This window comes from Onychomys torridus, chromosome 10, assembly GCF_903995425.1.
Source record: "Onychomys torridus chromosome 10, mOncTor1.1, whole genome shotgun sequence".
Taxonomy (NCBI): Eukaryota; Metazoa; Chordata; class Mammalia; order Rodentia; family Cricetidae; genus Onychomys; species Onychomys torridus.
The window spans coordinates 26,086,476-26,105,467 of record NC_050452.1 but is presented as its reverse complement, the minus strand read 5'-3'; the positions used below and the strand labels follow the sequence as shown (position 1 = coordinate 26,105,467).

General features: G+C 48.2%; 2 protein-coding genes across 2 annotated transcripts in view; one reads left to right on the top strand and one right to left on the bottom strand.

Annotated features, from left to right (window-relative positions):
• The window catches only part of Osbp2 (oxysterol binding protein 2), a 166,002-nt gene that overhangs the window by 137,266 nt on the left and 9,744 nt on the right, over window positions 1-18,992 (bottom strand).
• LOC118592216 (translation machinery-associated protein 7-like) lies at window positions 3,855-4,130 on the top strand. The gene is made up of 2 exons (XM_036201029.1): window positions 3,855-4,034; window positions 4,122-4,130. The coding sequence occupies exons 1-2, from the start codon at window positions 3,855-3,857 to the stop codon at window positions 4,128-4,130; spliced, it is 189 nt and encodes a 62-aa protein (XP_036056922.1).

Below are 18,992 nucleotides of genomic sequence, written 5' to 3'. Positions count from 1 at the left end.
TGAGTCTATCCAACAAAGGATTTGAAGGACTTGAGACAAAAAAGGGGGTGAGGGGAAGAGCCCAGATATGGTAGTGCAAATGCACTACCCAACAGGAGACAAAGGTAGGGGGAAATGGTAGAGTTCAAAGTCACAGGAGTTGCAGGCTAGCCTGGGCTACTTGAAGCCCTGTCTCAAAAAACTCACAAAAAGAAAATAAAAGGAATGGAGGGATAACTAAAATCAGTAACAGACAAATCTCCCACTTCAAGGTGGGTTTTTGTTTTTGTTTTTTGTTTTTGGCCTGGTGATGATAGCACACACTTTAAAAAAAAAAAAAAATATTTATTTATTATGTATACAGTGCACATATCCCTGCAGGCCAGAAGAGGGCACCAGATCTCATTACAGATGGTTGTGAGCCACCATGTGGTTGCTGGGAATTGAACTCAGGACCTTTGGAAGAGCAAGAAATGCTCTTAACCTCTAAGCCATCTCTCCAACCCCCCACTTCAAGGTTTTAAAAGGTGTGTGTGTGTGTGTGTGTGTGTGTGTGTGTGAGAGAGAGAGAGAGAGAGAGAGAGAGAGAGAGAGAGAGAGAGCACATTATATGAATCTATGTCTATGTACCATGTATATGCCTTGTGCCTACAGAGGCCTGAAGAGGGTGTTGGGTTCTCTGGAACTGGAATTATGATTGTGAACCACCTTGTGGTAGCTAGTATTGGAACCCATGTCCTTTGGAAGAGAGCAGTCAGTGCTCTTGACTTCTGAGCCAGCTCTCCAGCCAGGCCCTTCAAGTGCTTAATAGAATTTAAGAATAGACTCCATCCTCAGTGCCTATCTAGGTGCATAACGCAGCATCGTCACCTCCAGGGGGGGCTGTGGAGCACATTACCAGCACTCATTCTTCTCTGCTGCCTGAGATTTTACACCTGTGATTAATGACTGTCCGTCGTCCCGCCCCCTGCCTCCCCCCCCCAGTCCTCGGCGACCAAAGTTATAGTCTGTGCTTCAGTTGGTTGACCTAGTTTAGACATCGTTTGTAACTGGAATTGTGTAGTGAGTCTCCCTGTGACTGGTTCATTTCACTCCAGGTTTATCTATGGCTGTCACAAACGGCAGGATCCCCTTCCTTTGTGAGGCTGAATGATGCTCTGCCATATGTATAGACCTTCTTTTTAACCCTTTCCTTTGCTGATGGATATGGGTTAGTTCCTGTTTCGGCTGCTATGAATATTGCTGAACATGGGAGTCCTAACATCATCTAACATCATTTTGAGGTCTAACTTTAATTCTTTTGGATAAATAACCTTTTTTTAAATTTTATTTTTGAGAAACCTCTAAACTGGAAAGCAACCTTTTTTGTTCCCAGTTTAAGACTGGACAAAAGTCAGAGACAGTGAGACAGCTCAGGGGGATAAAGGCATTCACCAAACAAACCTAACGACTGGAGTTGGATCACTGGATCTCATCAAGGAGGGAGAAAACTGATTCCTGGGAATCTGTCCTCTGACCTCTGCATACATGTGCCCATTCTCTCTCTCTCTCCCTCTCTCTCTCTCTCTCTCTCTCTCTCTCTCTCTCTCTCTCTCACACACACACACACACACACACACACACACACACACACCAGGCAAGAATGTTCTTCCCTGTTCCTCGTACAGAGGCTGGACATGGAGGACCCACAGGACAGAGCCACTAGTTCACTGTCAGCTTGGAGATCCACATACCTGCCTCCCCACAGCCTGCATGTAGATTCCCCGAAACCATCAGAGCTGTTGTGGCGCCAGCAAAGAGAAGCCTCCACTTAGGTTAGCTCCAGCAAGGAGAGTGTCACTGTGAGACCTGACCCGGTTCCTTTGCCTGGCCTCATTTTTGCATTTAAAGCCTCCCTCGGGAGACGCTAAATAAGGGCCCCGGCTACAAGGACACTCTTGATATATGTATATTCCAATGAAAGTGTAAAAGGAGGCTTGCAAGGCAGTCTCCTGCTCCTGAAGCTCACCATGTGAAATTAGTACCCAGCACATGGCAAACAGCAAAGCATAAGGCACAGCATTTTATCAATGTAACTGTGCCTCTATTCCCACGGGGACTGTTACCAACATAATCATAAATCCTCATGCTGCCCTCGAAGTGGGCAATGCAGACATTGTTTAGCATATATTTATCATGTGTGCTTCAAGTGGAAGGCACCTGTTAGAATCAGCCCCACTTTATAGAAAGGGAAGAGTCCTGGGAAAGATAAACCTAGTTCTGACCTGTAGAACTGGTCAACCTCAGAGCCAGAGCTAGAATCAGAGCATGTGATAACTCATCTTCATTATCATCACGTTTAATTTAGAGTCACCTGGGAAGCTGGTGAGACACACCTCTGGGTGTGACTCTGAGGGACACCCACCCTGAATGTGGACAGGCTAGGGACCAAGATGGATTAAAAGGGGGAAGACAGAGAAGACAAGCCAAGTGTTAGCATCTTCCCCTTTCTCCCCTTCCTGGTGAACTGCTCTCCTTGACCACAATCTCACCACTATGATGTTCTACCCAAGCAGATGGGACCAAATGACCAAGGTCTAAACCATCCTGAACCATGAGCCAAGATAAGAGTTGCTACCATCAGGCATTTTTGTAATAGAGATAAGAAAGTCAAATAATACACATTTCTTGGTCACTGGGATGTGCAACTTTTGATGGAGAATACCGGAGTAGGTACTCAGAAATAATGCATTGTTTTGTCTGGTGATAGTCTGTACCTATCACTTGCAAGCTAATCCCCAAGTTCCACGACACGCATCCTGCCTGGTCCCCATCTGGCTCAGGGAGAGCACTGAGGAAAGTCTGAGTGAATCAGCGCTGAAGTATACGCAATCGGTGGAACAGATCCAGGACACCTCACCCCACCCCACCAGTACCACTCACTCAACATCCATCACACCCACCTTTGTGGTTCCACTGAATTGCTGGAGCACCACCACAGCCTGGAGAAGGCTCAGCACGTCCTGGGATCAGGTTGAAAGCCTGCCACAGAATGTCAGGCAAGTGTTTCAGCTGCCCAGTTTTCACCGAGATGTCTTGCCAAGTAGAACATGAGTGAACAGCGTATTGTTGTTTGTTTGTTTACTTGCTTCCCAATACAAAAAGATGAGCCCACAATGTCTTCCCACAGCATTATAGTTGTAAGCTGGGTTGAGCCTCAGCCCTGAGCTTCAATAGGCAGAATCCAAATCCTCTCTGCATGCTCCTCACTGTCTCTCAGATCCATCCTCCCTGCCCCAGTTCCCCTGCCCAGCCCTGCATGGGCCATAGTAACCTCACCTAGAAGCAGCCACAGCTTCTCCATCTTCCTGTGTACCTACCATTGCTTGCCCTAGACTATTTCTGTCTGAACCCCGTTTTCTGAACATTCTAAGTCTGGTGAGCATTCTGCCACTGAGCTGCACCTGCGGCCCTACCCCTTACCTACTTCCTACCTTTTATTAGATACCTTCAGTCCTTCTTGAGCTCACTCATTCCTCCCTGGTTGATGCTTCTACACCCGCAGCCTCCCAGTTTCCTTGGCTGTGCCTGCCCTGGACATGTGCTGTTCCCTCACCCCTTATGTTGGTCTCTCTGCCTGCATATAGTCCTACTACTTAGACACGTCCCTCCCATAGCCCAGGCCCCATCCAGCAGCCCTCGGAACTGTCACTGCATCACACACTCCCATACCCTGGGCTTCTCCTATCACTGCGAAATCTGGATCATATTCCAACTCTATGTACAGAGTTCTGTGGGAGATTCAACTCATTTATTTAATTAACGGTGAATAAAGGAATCTGTATCGCAGGCTTAGGATCAGGGTCTGGTGAAGGGGCTGTCTGTCTGTAGGCGCCATGTCAGGCCGCGAAGGTGGCAAAAAGAAGCCCCTAAAACAGCCCAAGGCGATGGACGAGGAAGATAAGGCTTTCAAGCAGAAACAAAAAGAGAAGAAACTCGAGGAGCTAAAAGCCAAGGCCGTGGGGAAGGCACCCCTGGCCACAGGTGGAATTAAGAAATCTGGCAAAAAGGAAACTGTTCCTCATATCTGAGATGATGGTGACCCTCTTCCATTCCTATTTAAACATCTGGATTCCCTGCCATAACATCTTTGCCACCTACAGCTAGAATGAAGTGTTACCCTGGAGCCTGTTAAACATCTGGATTCCCTACTATAACATCTTTGCCACCTATAGTTAGAATGAAGTGTTATCCTAGAGACTGTTGTACATTGTAATAATTTTTTTTTTTCGAGACAGGGTTTCTCTGTAGCTTTGGAGCCTGTCCTAGACTAGCTCTGTAGACCAGGCTGGCCTCGAACTCACAGAGATTCACCTGCCTCTGCCTCCTCAGTGCTGGGATTATAGTTGTGCACCACCACCGCCCGGCTTTTTGGGATTTTTTTAGCTGAGGATCAAACTCAGGGCCTTGCGCTTGCTAGGCAAGCACTCTACCACTGAGCTAAATCCCCAACCCATAAACTTTTGTAAAAAAAAAAAAAAAATTATAATAATACATAATACAATGGCTCATTGTCTCTAGTGTTCAGCAATTCCTACCTCAAAGAATTTAAAGTAAACTCAGTCTGAAATCCTACCAGAGCTATTTCATCTTCGTTGTTCTCTGAATTCTGTATACTTTGAATTAATTAAACCAACTCAGTAAAAGGCTAGAAGAAGAAGAAGAAGAAGAAGAAGAAGAAGAAGAAGAAGAAGAAGAAGAAGAAGAAGAAGAAGAAGGAGAACCTGTATGGCCTTCTTCATGCCACATTAACTATACCATTAAGCAACCAAATGGCTGAGAAGGGGAAGCTAAGTTTACACACTTATCCCTAAAATAAATAAATAAATAAATAAATAAATAAATAAATAAATAAATAAAAATAATAACTGAAAACTGATCGAGTTGCACCATTATAGAACGCAGAGTGTATTGGGTAGATCTAGAAAATTACCAATATTTGTAACAAAAGATTCCCCAGTGGAGCTGAGAGATGGTTCTGTGGTTAAGAGCACTAACTGCTCTTCCAGAGGACCTGGGTTCCATTCCCAGCACCACATGGCCGCTCACAACACATCCCAGTTCCAGGGAATCCCATACCCTCTCTGGCCTCCAAAGGCACCAGGCACACATACAGGCAAAACATCTATACACATAAAATAGTAACAATAATAACACAAGAATTTAAAGATCCCTCAAGCAATGCTAGGCATTTGAACATCAAAATACATAATAAACTTGAGCTCCATGGGCTCATACTGATACATATAAATTAACAGATAAATACATAAAGGAGGATACAGGACAATGCCTACTAGATTGTGGAAGGGGTGGTGTTAACTGAAAAATTACATATTGGCAGTCATTAAGACAATAGCTGATGCTTTGGGGTATGAATCATCAAAGGACCCTCATACCATAGGATGAAAGTTTGTCAAGCAACAGGAGTTAACGGCACCAATGTGTCTTTCTATAAAACACCTACCCGCCTGGAGAGATGGCTCAGCAGTTAAGAACACATACTGCTCTTTCAGAGGGCCCAGGTTTGATTCCCAGCACCTACAGGGCACACAGTTGTAACTCCAGCTGCAGGGCATCTGACACCTCTGGACTCAGTGGGCACCCATACATATGTGGCACACACACAGACACACAGCATACACTTGTTTAAAAAAAAAAAAACCACTAATTATTTAGTAATTAAGAATCATAAAACTCATTAAGTCTGCAGTGAAGAAATCTGGCAAGCACCACCCTGGCCAAGTGATAAAAGTTACGCGCTAATAATAGAACAAGAAATCAGCGTCACATGTTTCCTGACAGGGTTTGCTGGGGAGGACAAGGCACCGTGTTCTGCAACACTCCTGCCAAAAATGCAGGACCTGAGTCCAAACACCCAAAGACAGCAAGAGACCCCACAGCCAGGCGCTCTGCAGCCACTGCCATGTATTTACCACAGATGTCAAAATTATGAATAATGGGAAACAAACAAACAAAGGACCTGCTTGAAATGAATGTGGACTGCAGAGCACTGCACTGGATCCTGCGCCTCCACAGGACCCTGGGGCAGATGGTGGATGCAAGTCAGCCTGTGGGTTATTGGCAGCATTGCGTCATGGTTTGTGCTGAGGAACGGAGAGAATGTCCTACCTTAAGGAATACACACAGAAAGAGTAAATGACAATGTAGAGTGGTGCAGGCTGTAACCCCAGCCCTCAGGGAACCGGAGGTAGGAGGAAATTCAGGGCCAGCAGGGACAGCACAGGAAGAACTGGTCTTTTAAAAAAAAAAAAAAAGGAAGGAAGGAAGAAGGGAAGAAGGGAGGGAGGGAAGGAATGAAGGAAGGAAGGAGGAAGGGAGGAAAGGATACTGGGCCTCATTGTAATTGCTCTTAAATAACAATACATGTAAATATCCCACAGACACAAGGCAAACAGCATGCTAGCTATTTGGGAACTGAGTGAAGCACACAGGAGTTTTCACACTATTCCTGTAACTTACCTCCAAATTTAAAATTATATCAACATTAAAAGTATCTTCCACTATTCTGGTTTGTTTGTTTTTATCTGATTTTATTTTATCATTATTTTTTAGTTGCCTGTTTGTATCTTAATGAGAGAGAGAAAGAAAAGGTATAGATTTGGGTGGGTGGGGAAGTGGGGAGGATCTGGGAGGAGTTGGGGGAGGGAAGACCATGATCAACATACATGGTATTAAAAAATCTAATTTTGCCAGGGCGGTGGTGGTGCACACCTTTAATCCCAGCATTCGGGAGGCAGAGCCAGGTGGATCTCGGTGAGTTCAAAGGCCAGCCTGGTCTACAGAGTGAGATGCAAGATAGGTACCAAAAAAACTACACAAAGAAGCTCTGTCTCGAAAACAAAAAATTTAAATCTATTTTCAACTTTAAATCTGAAGATAAGCATTAATAAATTGCAGGTGTGTGGAACTTATTTAGAAATTAAGAAAGATGGAGCTTGGAAGACGGCTTGGCCATTCAGCTGCTTGCTGGAAAAGAAAGAAGACTGGGGTGCAGATCCCGAGGATTCACATGGCTCAGATTCAGAAAGGCAGGCATGGGGGCATCTCCTGAGCACACTGGCCAGAAGGCCTGGCTACATCAAAGTGAGTTGTGGGTTTCATTGAGAAGCCCTGCTCAAGTAATACTGTAGAAGAGTGATCAAAGGATGGTTCCTGACATGAGCTATTGCATGCATGTGCACACATGTGCACGCACACCCACAAATACATGTGTGCACACACATTCAAACATGCATATACCCACACATGTACCCACACACACACGAAAATGGAAAAAAAATTAAAACCAATGGTGAAATTTCAATGTTAACAGGACATGTGACAGCATTACAGAATTATTGTTATGTGTTAGACATAAAATGCATACGAATGGGCTGGTGAGGACGGCTCAGTGGGTAGAAAGAAGCACTTACCACAGAGCCTGCCAACCTAGAAGAGAACCTACTCCTGAAAGTTGTTGTCTGACCTCTAAGAGTACGCCCACCCCCGCAAATAAAGAAATGTAATTTCAAATTAAAAATAAGTAAAGAGACACTTATGGAAGTATTATCAACCAAAGTTAAAGATGTTAAAGAGATTCGCTTCAAATCACACGGCACATGGACGCCACAGCTTGGGACCACAGGTGAGAGCTGCTGCTGGCGGTGGGTGACGAGAACAAGGGATTCCTTATATAATAGATCCACTTATATCTCCATAATCAGAAGTAAGTATAATATTTCAGATCTTCCCTGCAGGAAGAAGAGTCACTTTGGTGACAACGGGGGGCCTCCTGAGTCCCAGGCTCGGGAACGAGGCTGCGCGCTAGGCATCTGAGGATGAGAAACAAGGCGACAGTGGGGTCCCCAGGGCACGGGGCTCTATTTCGAGTGCAGCCGTGGGCCTGTGACTCCGGGCTCTCCTACACGGAACATTTCAGGATACTTGAACAGATTTTCCTTTTTTTAAAGTTACCGTCTAATGCTGGCAGCGGCTGCCACCGCCTCCAGGGTGCCCTGAGACTCTGCGGCTAGTGTCCTTTCGTGTAACTCAAGTGGTGTGAATATGGACCAGAGAAGACGCTAGACTAAGCAAAGAAAGAAAAAAATCAGTTACCTCGCCAGAGAAGGTGGAAATGCCACAAATTGGTGATGGCAGGGGAGGTGGTGGCGCACACCTTTAATCCCAGCACTCAGGAGACACAGAGAGGTGGAGCTCTGTGAGTTCGAGGCCAGCCTGGTCTACAGAGTGAGTTCCAGGACAGCCAGGACTACACAGAGAAGCCCTGTCTTGTGGCAGGGCACACACAGAGATCAATCAAGGAAATGCTTAATTCCAAATTAACACACCAAGGCTAATCACATTTAAATGTACATATCACAGCATGAGGTTATGGATAATTTATTCAGGAATTTACACACACACACACACACACACACACACACACACACACACACACCCCTGCGGCCTCTAGTACCACAGGCACTGACATTAATATTAGTTGCAATAATCTAATGTAAAGGGGACTCCCATCTGGCTTTAAGCAGACACAGATGGCAAAATGTCAAAACACAGGAGCAGCTATAAAACCAAAGGCCCCCCCAACAAGGGCAGGCAGGCACAGTGTGCATTTGAAACCATCTGCACCCAGTCAGCATGGCGGTTCCTGAGGGCTGCCAGGCCCAGGATAGGCCCTGAGTCTAGAGTGATGAACCAGCTCTGGGGCAACCACCATCTTGGGTTCCTATGACACGGAGCACCTGTGGGTGAACTCCCACCTCCCTCCACCACGTGGACTGAACGAGGGAAGAACAGGAAAGTCCGTGGCAGAGAGGGACCTCCCCATGACAAGATTCCTGAACTACAGTAGGACAATGCATGGTCTGGCCACTCCCCAGAGAAGCCTCAGCGGTGCCCCAGCCTTCAACTCTGTCTTCCAGACTGTGGCAGCTGAGAGGGCCGAGGGCGGTGGTTAGGCTCTCAGTAGACGGCATTTATTTCTAGCAACACCCTGGCACTCCGAAGCATCCCTCTCACCCATTAAACAGTTTACCAAGTCCTGATTCCTAGTTTGGGGTGGGGTGTTCCTTCTGTTTTTCCAATCTACAAAGTAGGGCTGTTCACAGGTGAGGGAGACCAGCATGGAAGTTTGGAGTCTTCCTTTCTCCCTGAGCCTTGAGGAAGGCCCCCGGTGTGAGCAAGAGGGTTCTCACACATTGGGTAAGCACCTCCTGCCTTGCTCTTTGTGTGTATCCTTTCCCTAGGAAAGCTGGTGATCATATCATGAGGACACTCAAGCAGCCTTTTGGAGACTACAGGACAAGAGCCAGAGGCCTCCTGCCGGCCACGTAAGTTACTGCCTTTAAAAGTGGAGTCTCGCCAGGTGATGGTGGTGCACGCCTGTAATCCCAGCACTCAGGAGGCAGAGGCAGGTGGATCTCTGTGAGTTTGAGGCCAGCCTGGGCTACAAAGCTAGTCTAGGACAGGCTCCAAAAGCTACACAGAGAAACCCTGTCTTGAAAAGGAAAAAAACAAAGAAATGGAGTCTCCTCCAAGGGCTAGGCTTCAGGCGGGGCCATGCAGCTCCAGTGGCCTATGTTGCTACTCGACGCCATGGTGATGTCTGGGCCAGAGCACAGCTGAGGGCAGTGGTGGGGTCCATGACTCTACTGCAGTCAGGGTCTGTATTGATGTCTGAGGTCCATGTTACCATCGAAGGCCGTGTGGATGCCCAAGATCTGGGGCTGTGTTGGTGTCCGAGCGCCACACTGCCATTGGGGCCGTGCTAATATGAGTGGCCTGTACTGCCACCTGGGCAATGGTGGCATCCAGACCCAGCTGCTGCTGGGGACTATATCTGAATCTGTGATCTTACTGCAGCTAGGGTCTGTGATGAAGTCGGAGGCCTGTGTTGCCAGAAGTCTCGGGTGGCCTTGTTGGTGTCTGGGAACTGTGCCACCACTGGAGCCATCCTGATCTGGGTGGCCTGTGTTTCCACCCAGAGACAGGGTATAGTCCAGGCCCAAGCTGCTGCCAAGGGCTGTGTCTGGGTCCATGGTTCTGCTGTAGCTGGGTCTTTGTTGATGTCTGTGGCCCATGTCACCTCAGGGGGCCCTAAGAACCATGAGTGATCAATCGGAGGGCCGGTGCAGGGGAGCTAGCTCCACCCCTCACCTGAGGGGGGTAGTCCAGGTGACCAAGACTGATCAGCTCAACTACCACCCAAGCCAAGAGCCAGGCCTTGGGTTGGCCCACCCTAACATCTACCCCATCAAGGACCTGCTGGATTTAGCCTAGGCAAGCACAAGGCCCTGGGTTCAATCCTCAGCTCAAAAAAAAAAGGACCTGCTGGAGCTCTTGAAGGGATTGGTTCTGTGGAACAATATCTGTAGGATCTCCCTGACTCCAGGTGGTCTCAGGATAACCGAGAGTATTTCAGTGAGGATTCAGTGAGGATGATGTACCAGAAAACAGAGGCCTTGAACCAGACCAATGGCTCACTGCAACATTTGCAAGAAAAGCTAATTGGACAAAAGGGTATGCTGTGTGCCACACTGTGGCTCCCAGTACCACCAGGATGAAGGAAGCAGCCTTAGGAACATCCAAGCCAGAAAGAAGCATTCCAACTGTCCATCCACTCATGAATGTCTGACTCACAGAAACTAGGAAACAATGCTTTTGCCTTCAGCTTCTAGATTTGGAGGTGACTTGTCACGCAGCAATGGGTAATCCACAGAGACACTGAAGCAACCTCTCTGGAGAAGATGAGTCCAGCCTTGACAGGACAGCAACATCCCAGGACAGGTCCCTAGCTCAGCTCAACAAACGGACTTTTCTAACATCCAGCACTGTGGAAGAACATTGGCTTGTCCTGGAGAGTAGAGACTTCCTGTCATCTGAGCCACTAGTGTGCTCAGAGGCTGGTGTGTCCATGGGGCTGAGAAGCCAATGAGCAATGGCTGGTGTGATGACTCCTAAGTCCTTTCCAGGAAGGAGGTATAGCTCATGGGTACAGCAGGTGCCTAGCATACAGTAAGCTCTGGGTTTGGTCTCCAGCACAGACAAAAATAAAACAACACCACTTTCCTACCAAGGTATTCTTTTGTACCATGCCATGCCCCATACCAAGGACCTAGAAAATCTCATCAGCTTCCCAAGGCTGGTGACACACCTGTGCAGTGTGTGGCTAGTGAGGTGGCTTGGAGCACATGAGGAAGTCTGGAAGCCAGAAGGAGGTCCTGGGGGCGGGTGAACTAAGGGAGGGGGGCAGTAGAATACAGGTGGAATGAAGGGAGGGAGGGGGCACTGTGGGTAGAAAGATCTGCACAGGGAGGGGATGAAGGGATGGGGAAGAGGAGGAGATGGGGTGTGTTAACCAAAACTAAGGATTATGATAAAGCCTTATGGAAATATAAGAAAATTAACAATATAATTTAAGATAGTCTTGGCAGTACACACCTTTGATCTTGGGAGGCAGAGGCAGGAAACTCTGTGAATTTGAGGCTAGCCTGGTCTAACAAAGAAAGGTATAAGTCAGGCGGTGGTGGCGCACGCCTTTAATCCCAGCACTCGGGAGGCAGAGCCAGGTGGATCTCTGTGAGTTTGAGGCCAGCCTGGTCTATAGAGTGAGTTCCAGGAAAGGCGCAAAGCTACACAGAGAAACCCTGTCTCGAAAAACCAAAAAAAAAAAAAAAAAAAAAAAACAAGAAAGAAAAGAAAAAGGAAGGTCTAGGCCTCTCTCCTTCTCCCTATGTCAGGACTTTTAACAAAAATATCCTGCATAGAAAGCTTCTCTCATAAAATGTGGGTTATTAAATGAAAATCTGGGGCTAAAGAGATGGCTAAGAGGTTAAGAGCACTTGTTGCTCTTGCAGGAGACCAAGGTTCAATTCCCAGCACCCACATGGTAGAGTACAACATCCATAACTCCAGTTCCAGGGGATCAGATACCATGTTCTAGCCTCTGTGGGCACCTCATGCACATGGTGTACAGATGTCAGGGCCCAGCAGTGTTGGGGTCCAGCCCTGACCTATTGAAGGATCCCTTGAAGTGGGGGGAGTAAGGAACTGAAAAGTAATAGGAAGAAATATAGATGTAGACGGAGAGAAAGACAGAGACACAGCATAGCTTCGGGAAGGCCCTAGGTCAATACCCAGTTGCTTTGAGTTTATTTCTAATGGACATTTTATAAACTTGCAAGGGGAAAAGCAAAAGACCTCCCCCTTTCAAGATCAAAGCATAATGTACAACCGAGTATAGACCCTTCAAGACACCTGGTAACCACGCCCCACAGCAAAGCATCTTGTGATTAGGCCTAGAAGTATAAGACACCTGGTAACCATGTCTTTGCACCCTATTATGCAGCCTTGGAGAACAACATAAACTCTGACTCTCTGATCTTGAGTCAAACCACAAGTTGGAATCTTTGTAGGCTCCCACATGCAGAGGTACATGCAGGAAAAACACTAATACATATAAAATTAAAATAGATAAATCTTGGGGTTGGGGATTTAGCTCAGTGGTAGAGCACTTGCCGCAAGGCCCTGGGTTCGGTCCTCAGCTCTGGAAAAAACAAAAACAAACAAACAAAAAAAAAAAAATAGATAAATCTTAAAATTTAAATGAAAGTGTCAGTGCCAGCTGTAACATAAAGCTCATTTTCCTCTGAGTTATAGGGTAGGGAGCCCTCCCCCACCCCAAACAACACAGGATGTTGCCACTGCTCTTGGTTTTCCACCATAACTAGATGGTAAGACTCTATTGCTAAAGACACAACATATGTTGGTTGCACAGCATAGAGAACCAACCTGGTACAAATCTGGGAACTTCCTGTTGGCTAGCTTTCACAATACTAAAAGGTGTTATACCGGCTGCCATGGGAAGTCATCCATGGACTTACTCAGCAGTGGACCTTGCACATTACATTATTGACAAGGTGAGCCCACAGGTACACAAAGGGCATGGCTGTTACGGGTGTAATGGTTGCTTTATGATTGGATTTGGGGAACACGCCACAGGAGGGAATTCGTGCCTAGTACTGTAAACCTGGGCAAAAGCCCATAGCTGAGGAGGTCAGAGGCCCAGGGGTAAGCACTACTACTGTTACCCTAAACTTACACATTGTCAAACTGTCTTCCAAATATTTATATTGATACTCATAGATTCATGTTGCTTTCAACCTTGGTCAGAGAAGTTTCTTATGCAATGGGCAGCAGTCAGTGCAGAGACCCATAACTGGTCAAAGTACTGAGACTGAGTAACTACTAAGTTCTTATTCTTATCACACTCTACAACATACCCACCCCCAAGACTCAGCAAACACCACAGAAGACATGGTTGGAAGAATGCCAGAGAATGTATATGTTGGGGGTGCTTGTGTCTGTTGGAGTTGGGGCAGATATTATTAAGATACATTGTACATGTATATGAAACTGTCAAGGAATAAATCTTATCAAGAGACTAAAGCATATGGTCACTAGAAGGGAGAGCAGAACATGGAAGCGTACTCTGCCACTCTTAATGTCCTCTATGATGTACAATCCACAGCTACAAATTTACCACTGGGCTTTTCGGGATCAACCCCCAGAGCAGAGAATAGGTGCTGTGGAATAATCCTGTTATACAAAGATTTATCACGGGGCTGGAGAGATGGCTCAGAGGTTAAGAGCACTGGCTGCTCTTCCAGAGGTCCTGAGTTCAATTCCCAGCAACCACATGGTGGCTCACAACCATGTGTAATGAGATCAGGTGCCCTCTTCTGGCCTGCAGTCATACATGCTGTATACATAATAAATCTTAAACACACACACACACACACACACACACACACACACACACACACAAGATTTGTCACTCAAGTTGGTTTAATAAAGCACTAATTGGCCAGTAGCCAGGCAGGAAGGAGAAGGGGAGAGTTGGGGAGACACCAGCCAAACACTGAGCAAGCAAGATGTATAAAAATGAGGCAACAAGCCATGAGCCACATGGCAAAGCATAAACAGAAATATAGGTTAATTTAAGTGTAAGAGTTAGCTAGTAACAAGCCTGAGCTATCGACTGATCATTTGTTAGTAATAATAAGCCTCCGAGTCAATTGGGAAGTGGCTGCCAGGTATTTGGGAGCAGGCGAGTGGGAAAGAAATGCCTATGAGTTGGTTGCTGTGATTCATCCAAGTAGAATGTGGACCAGATTGAGAGCATCATTCTGCTTGCATGCACGCTGTGGCCTCTGTTCTCTCTCCTGTCATGGCAGAATGATACACCCCACTAGCCCACTCTTGCCTCAGCCACCTGCAGGCGCTCAAACAAGACTAACCCATTGCTGCTGTACCCCCCAGTAGTCTGTGGGGGTAAAGCTGTCCGATCTAGCTGTCTAATCTAGGAGCACAGCAAGCTGAGGATCTGTTCTCCTTTGTCTACTGTGTCAGGGTACACGCAGGATCCATTGTCACTGGAGTGTGGTGGTGGAGGAAGAGGCCCACAGCACATGATGCCGGAGAGAGAGACCTGAGGCTTATGGCGAGCCATGGTTATATACACGCAGATGAACAGGAGACAAAAGGGAGATGCTAAAAGCCACACAAAGTGCAAGCCTCTCAGAGACCTTCCAAGGGCTGAGGAATCCGCCCCTGATGCCGCCCGCCTTCTCACAGGCTGCCGCCCACATGTAGTTCTCAAGAGGGGTGAAGATATGGCTGCCTGGAGAGAACTTGCCTATCAAATGCATGGCCCTGGACCCCAGCACTTCAAAAACGGGGGGGGGGGGTAATCTGAGGAGAGATTTACAGGGGGTAAAGTTCCAGCTGCACAGCGCTTGGGCCAGAATTCAGATTCCCTCCAGCACCTACTTACATGCAGGGTGGGCAGGGTGGCCCCAAGTGGACACAGGGGCTCCCCAGAGCAAGCAAACTGACTTGCTAGATTGAATAGGTGACTTCTGGGCTCAGTGACACTTGAGGTCGACCTCAGGCCTCCACATGCACAAATGCACACCCACACGTGCAAAACATGCCTGAGAGAGAGAGAGGTTGAGATGTGAGAAGGACCTTAGAGATCTGTCTCCTTGGATTTACCCGCCCACCACCACCACCACCACCACCACCACCACCACCACCACCACCACCCACCTCCGCAGATGATAAAGGTACACCTGGGTCATGACATCAGCAGTGTTCAGTTCTAACCAATACGGGACTTCTCAGGAGGGTGGTCTTTCTACCCCATGTATGTGGTCAAAGGACCTCCAATGTGAGAGTGCCAGGAATGTTAGATAGGGAAAGGAGGGTATCCTCAACAAACAGGGCTGAACCGCTGGACACCCCACGGTAGGGGAGGGTCTAGAGCCTTATCTGATCACATGTAGAGTGTGGCTCAGGGGGACAGCATAAGCTTGAGGCCCTGCATTCCAATCCGAAGGCTTCCAAAAAAAAGTTTTGTCAACTCCAAATAGAGTAAAACTCTAAATTTAAGATCTAAAACTCTAAAATTCTTAGCGGAAAATGCAGGGGGTTGGGAAGGGTTGGCTTGAGACTTGGCTTTTCCAGGGCGGAACCCAGAGGCAGCAAAGGGAAGCAGCGGGTGAGAACACATGAGAACTGCAGACACCACCACCAAAGCAGGAAGGGGACATCTTCAGACCACACAGCCGATAGACGCTGCCGTCCTACACGTCAGCAATAACAAACAACTGATTTTAAGAGCGAGCAAAAAGGTTGGGCCTGGTGGCACAGGCTTGTAATCCCAGCTACTCAGGAGGCTGGGACAAGAGGGTCTAAGCAGAGGTATGACCAACTGACTGCACAGCAAGTTAGAGGTCAGGCTGAGCAACTTAGTGAGACTCCATCCCTGAATTTAAAACTGTGTGTGTGTGTGTGTGTGTGTGTGTGTGTACCTGTGCATGTGTGTGTGTAACTGTGCATTTGTGTGTGTGCATGAGTGTGCATCTGTGTGTATGAGTGTGCACCAGTGCATGTGTGTGTACCTGTACATGTGTGTGTGCATGAGTGTGCATCTATGTGTGTATGAGTGTGTACCAGTGCATGTGTGCATGTGTGTGTGTGTGTGTGTGAATGTGTGTAAGAAGCTAAGGAGGTAGATCTATGGTACAGCATTGCCCTGAGTTCAAGCACCACACACAAATAAAAAGGGTACAAGATATGTATTTCTCTAAAATTATATAGAAATTATCAATAAGTGTATGAAAAGGTCCTCAGTGTCACTAATCATCAGGGGATGCAAATTAAAACCACAGTGACGCTGGGCGGCGATGGCGCACACCTTTAATCCCAGCACTCGGGAGGCAGAGCCAAGTAGATCTCTGTGAGTTCGAGGCCAGCCTGGCCTACAGAGCGAGATTCAGGACAGGCACCAAAACTACATGGAGAAATCCTGTCTTGGAAGAAAAACAAACAAACCATGGTGACATATAACCCCACACCGGCATCAGAAACAGGCAAGCTGGGGCTGGAGAGGGGCACTTCCAGAGTTTCAGTTCCCAGCACCAACATCAAACATAACTACCTGTACGACTGACGCCCTCTTCTGGCCGCTACAGGAACTGCATGCACATGTGCACAGACAAACACGCAGGCAGAACGCGCATACACATAAAATAAAAAAATCTAGAATAATAATCGAGATAAGGCTGGGAACACAGGCACGTTCCTGCAGTCACAGCCTCTCAGGAGACGGAGGCAGGAGGACTGCATGCACCCTGGCTTACAAGGCCAGTTGTGAGAACATGGCAAGACTCTTCTCTTTAAAACCAAGATTAAAATAGAATGAACTGAGATAGTGAGCCTTATGTTGTGGTGCTGAAGACTGGACCCAGGGGAGCAAGCACCTCACCAGTGAGCCACAACCCGGGCCCCTGTTGTTTTTGTTTGTTTGTTTGTTTGTTTTTCTGTTTTTAGGCAAACTCATGGTTCCGCTCCCTCGCCTCTAAGTGCTAAGATTACAGGCATGCTTCACTGCGCCAGCTGCTCTTCCAGACAACAGACGACAGATAAGCCTGCCCTTGCAGACCACTGAAGCGTTTGGTGAGTATCTGACCGCAGAGGAGCAACGAGAGTCTCCTGTTGAGGCCTCCAGAACCAGCATCTCACTTGCAGTTACACGGAGCCCAGCCCTGAACAAACCCCCAGTGAAGCCGGGGGTGAAGGCTCCTGAATAAAGGGGACCCACAGGAGCAGAGAGAGAAAGGAGGGTCCCCAAGGCTCCTGGGCCACCTTGAGGCTGTACACACAGATCTCCAAGGCAAACAGGGCACTGCCTAAACTAAGGGAAGCCTGGGGGCGCAGGCTTGGCTGCGGATGGAAACATGCTGCCTCCAACCGTAAGGGAGGCTCAGCAGGCGTGTGCGCCACAGAACACTGGGCTCAGCTCCCAGCTCAGACACCTACTCCCGGGGCTGCTGCACTGGGAACTGTGCCAGCTTCCCCATCTATAACCATAGGTTACACTCCTTTCTCTCTGGGTGGTCATCAATTAGGAGTAACACGTGCAGAAGCACCATGGACGCCGTTATGACGACCGCTCAGATCTGGTCCTTATTAAAATCTAATGCCGTACAAGGAGGGACGTACAGGGAGGGCTGGTTCAGTCCAGATTTTTGTGTAATGCACTGAAGTTTTCTTTGAAAAGCCAGAGGCCTTAAATTCAGGCCAACCCCTGATGAAAGAGGGCAGATTTGGAACCTCTGCTCTTCCGTTTTTCAAAGGTTCTTGTAAGCCACGAAGTACAAAATTCAAAGCAAAACCCCACCTCCACAGGCTTCACCTAGCAACTGAGTCCCATGATGCATCCTAACATGGTGGCTTTCCTGGGATATGGCAAAAGGGAGAACCAAAATCTATGGAGGAAAGAGGTCACCTGGGGAGCCCTTTTCCTCTACTTCCTGTCTACCATGATGTGACCTGTCCTCCTGCATGCCCTGTGATTCACTGACAACCAAAGCCTGAGCAAAAGAACCTACCTCCTCCTCTCTGTCAAGGGTTTGGCCTTAGTGATGAGGAAGCAGGAGGGCTCAGATGCCCTTCTGGACAACAAACATACCCCAGATCCTTCCCTTCCATTCCTGCTGGGCCCCTCCACTCCACCCAGGACCCCCCCCCCTCCACCCTAGACCCTCCTCCCTCTATCCTGGACCTATCCTCCTCCACCCTGGACCCTTCCCCTCCATCCTGAACCCCTCTCTTACACCCTGGACCCTTCTTCATCCTGAACCTCTCCTCTTCCAGATGATCTACCTTATTCCCCCAGAAATTCCATAATGCCCCCTGGGCTACAGCAATGGTCCCCTGGGCTACTGCAATGGTCCCCCTGGGCTACTGCAATGGTCCCCCTGGGCTACTGCAATGGTCCCCCTGGGCTAATGCAATGGTCCCCCTGGGCTACTGCAATGGTCCCCTGGGCTAGTGCAATGGTCCCCCTGGGCTACAGCAATGGTCCCTGGGCTACTGCAATGGTCTGGGCTACTGCAATGGTCCCCCTGGGCTAGTGCAATGGTCCCCCTGGGCTACAGCAATGGTCCCTAGGCTACTGCAATGGTCCCCTGGGCTAGTGCAATGGTCCCCCTGGGCTACTGCAATGGTCCCCTGGGCTAGTGCAATGGTCCCCCTGGGCTACAGCAATGGTCCCCTGGGCTACTGCAATGGTCCCCTGGGCTAGTGCAATGGTCCCCTGGGCTAGTGCAATGGTCTGGGCTACTGCAATGGTCCCCTGGGCTACTGCAATGGTCCCCTGGGCTACTGCAATGGTCCCCCTGGGCTAGTGCAATGGTCCCCTGGGCTAGTGCAATGGTCTGGGCTACTGCAATGGTCCCCTGGGCTACTGCAATGGTCTGGGCTAGTGCAATGGTCCCCTGGGCTACAGCAATGGTCCCCTGGGCTAGTGCAATGGTCCCCTGGGCTACTGCAGTGGTCCCCTGGGGTAGTGCAATGGTCTGGGCTAGTGCAATGGTCCCCTGGGCTACTGC

Excerpts from the sequence above, each read along its gene's own strand:
- LOC118592216 (XM_036201029.1), top strand. The coding sequence starts at position 3,855 with ATGTCAGGCCGCGAAGGTGGCAAAAAGAAGCCCCTAAAACAGCCCAAG.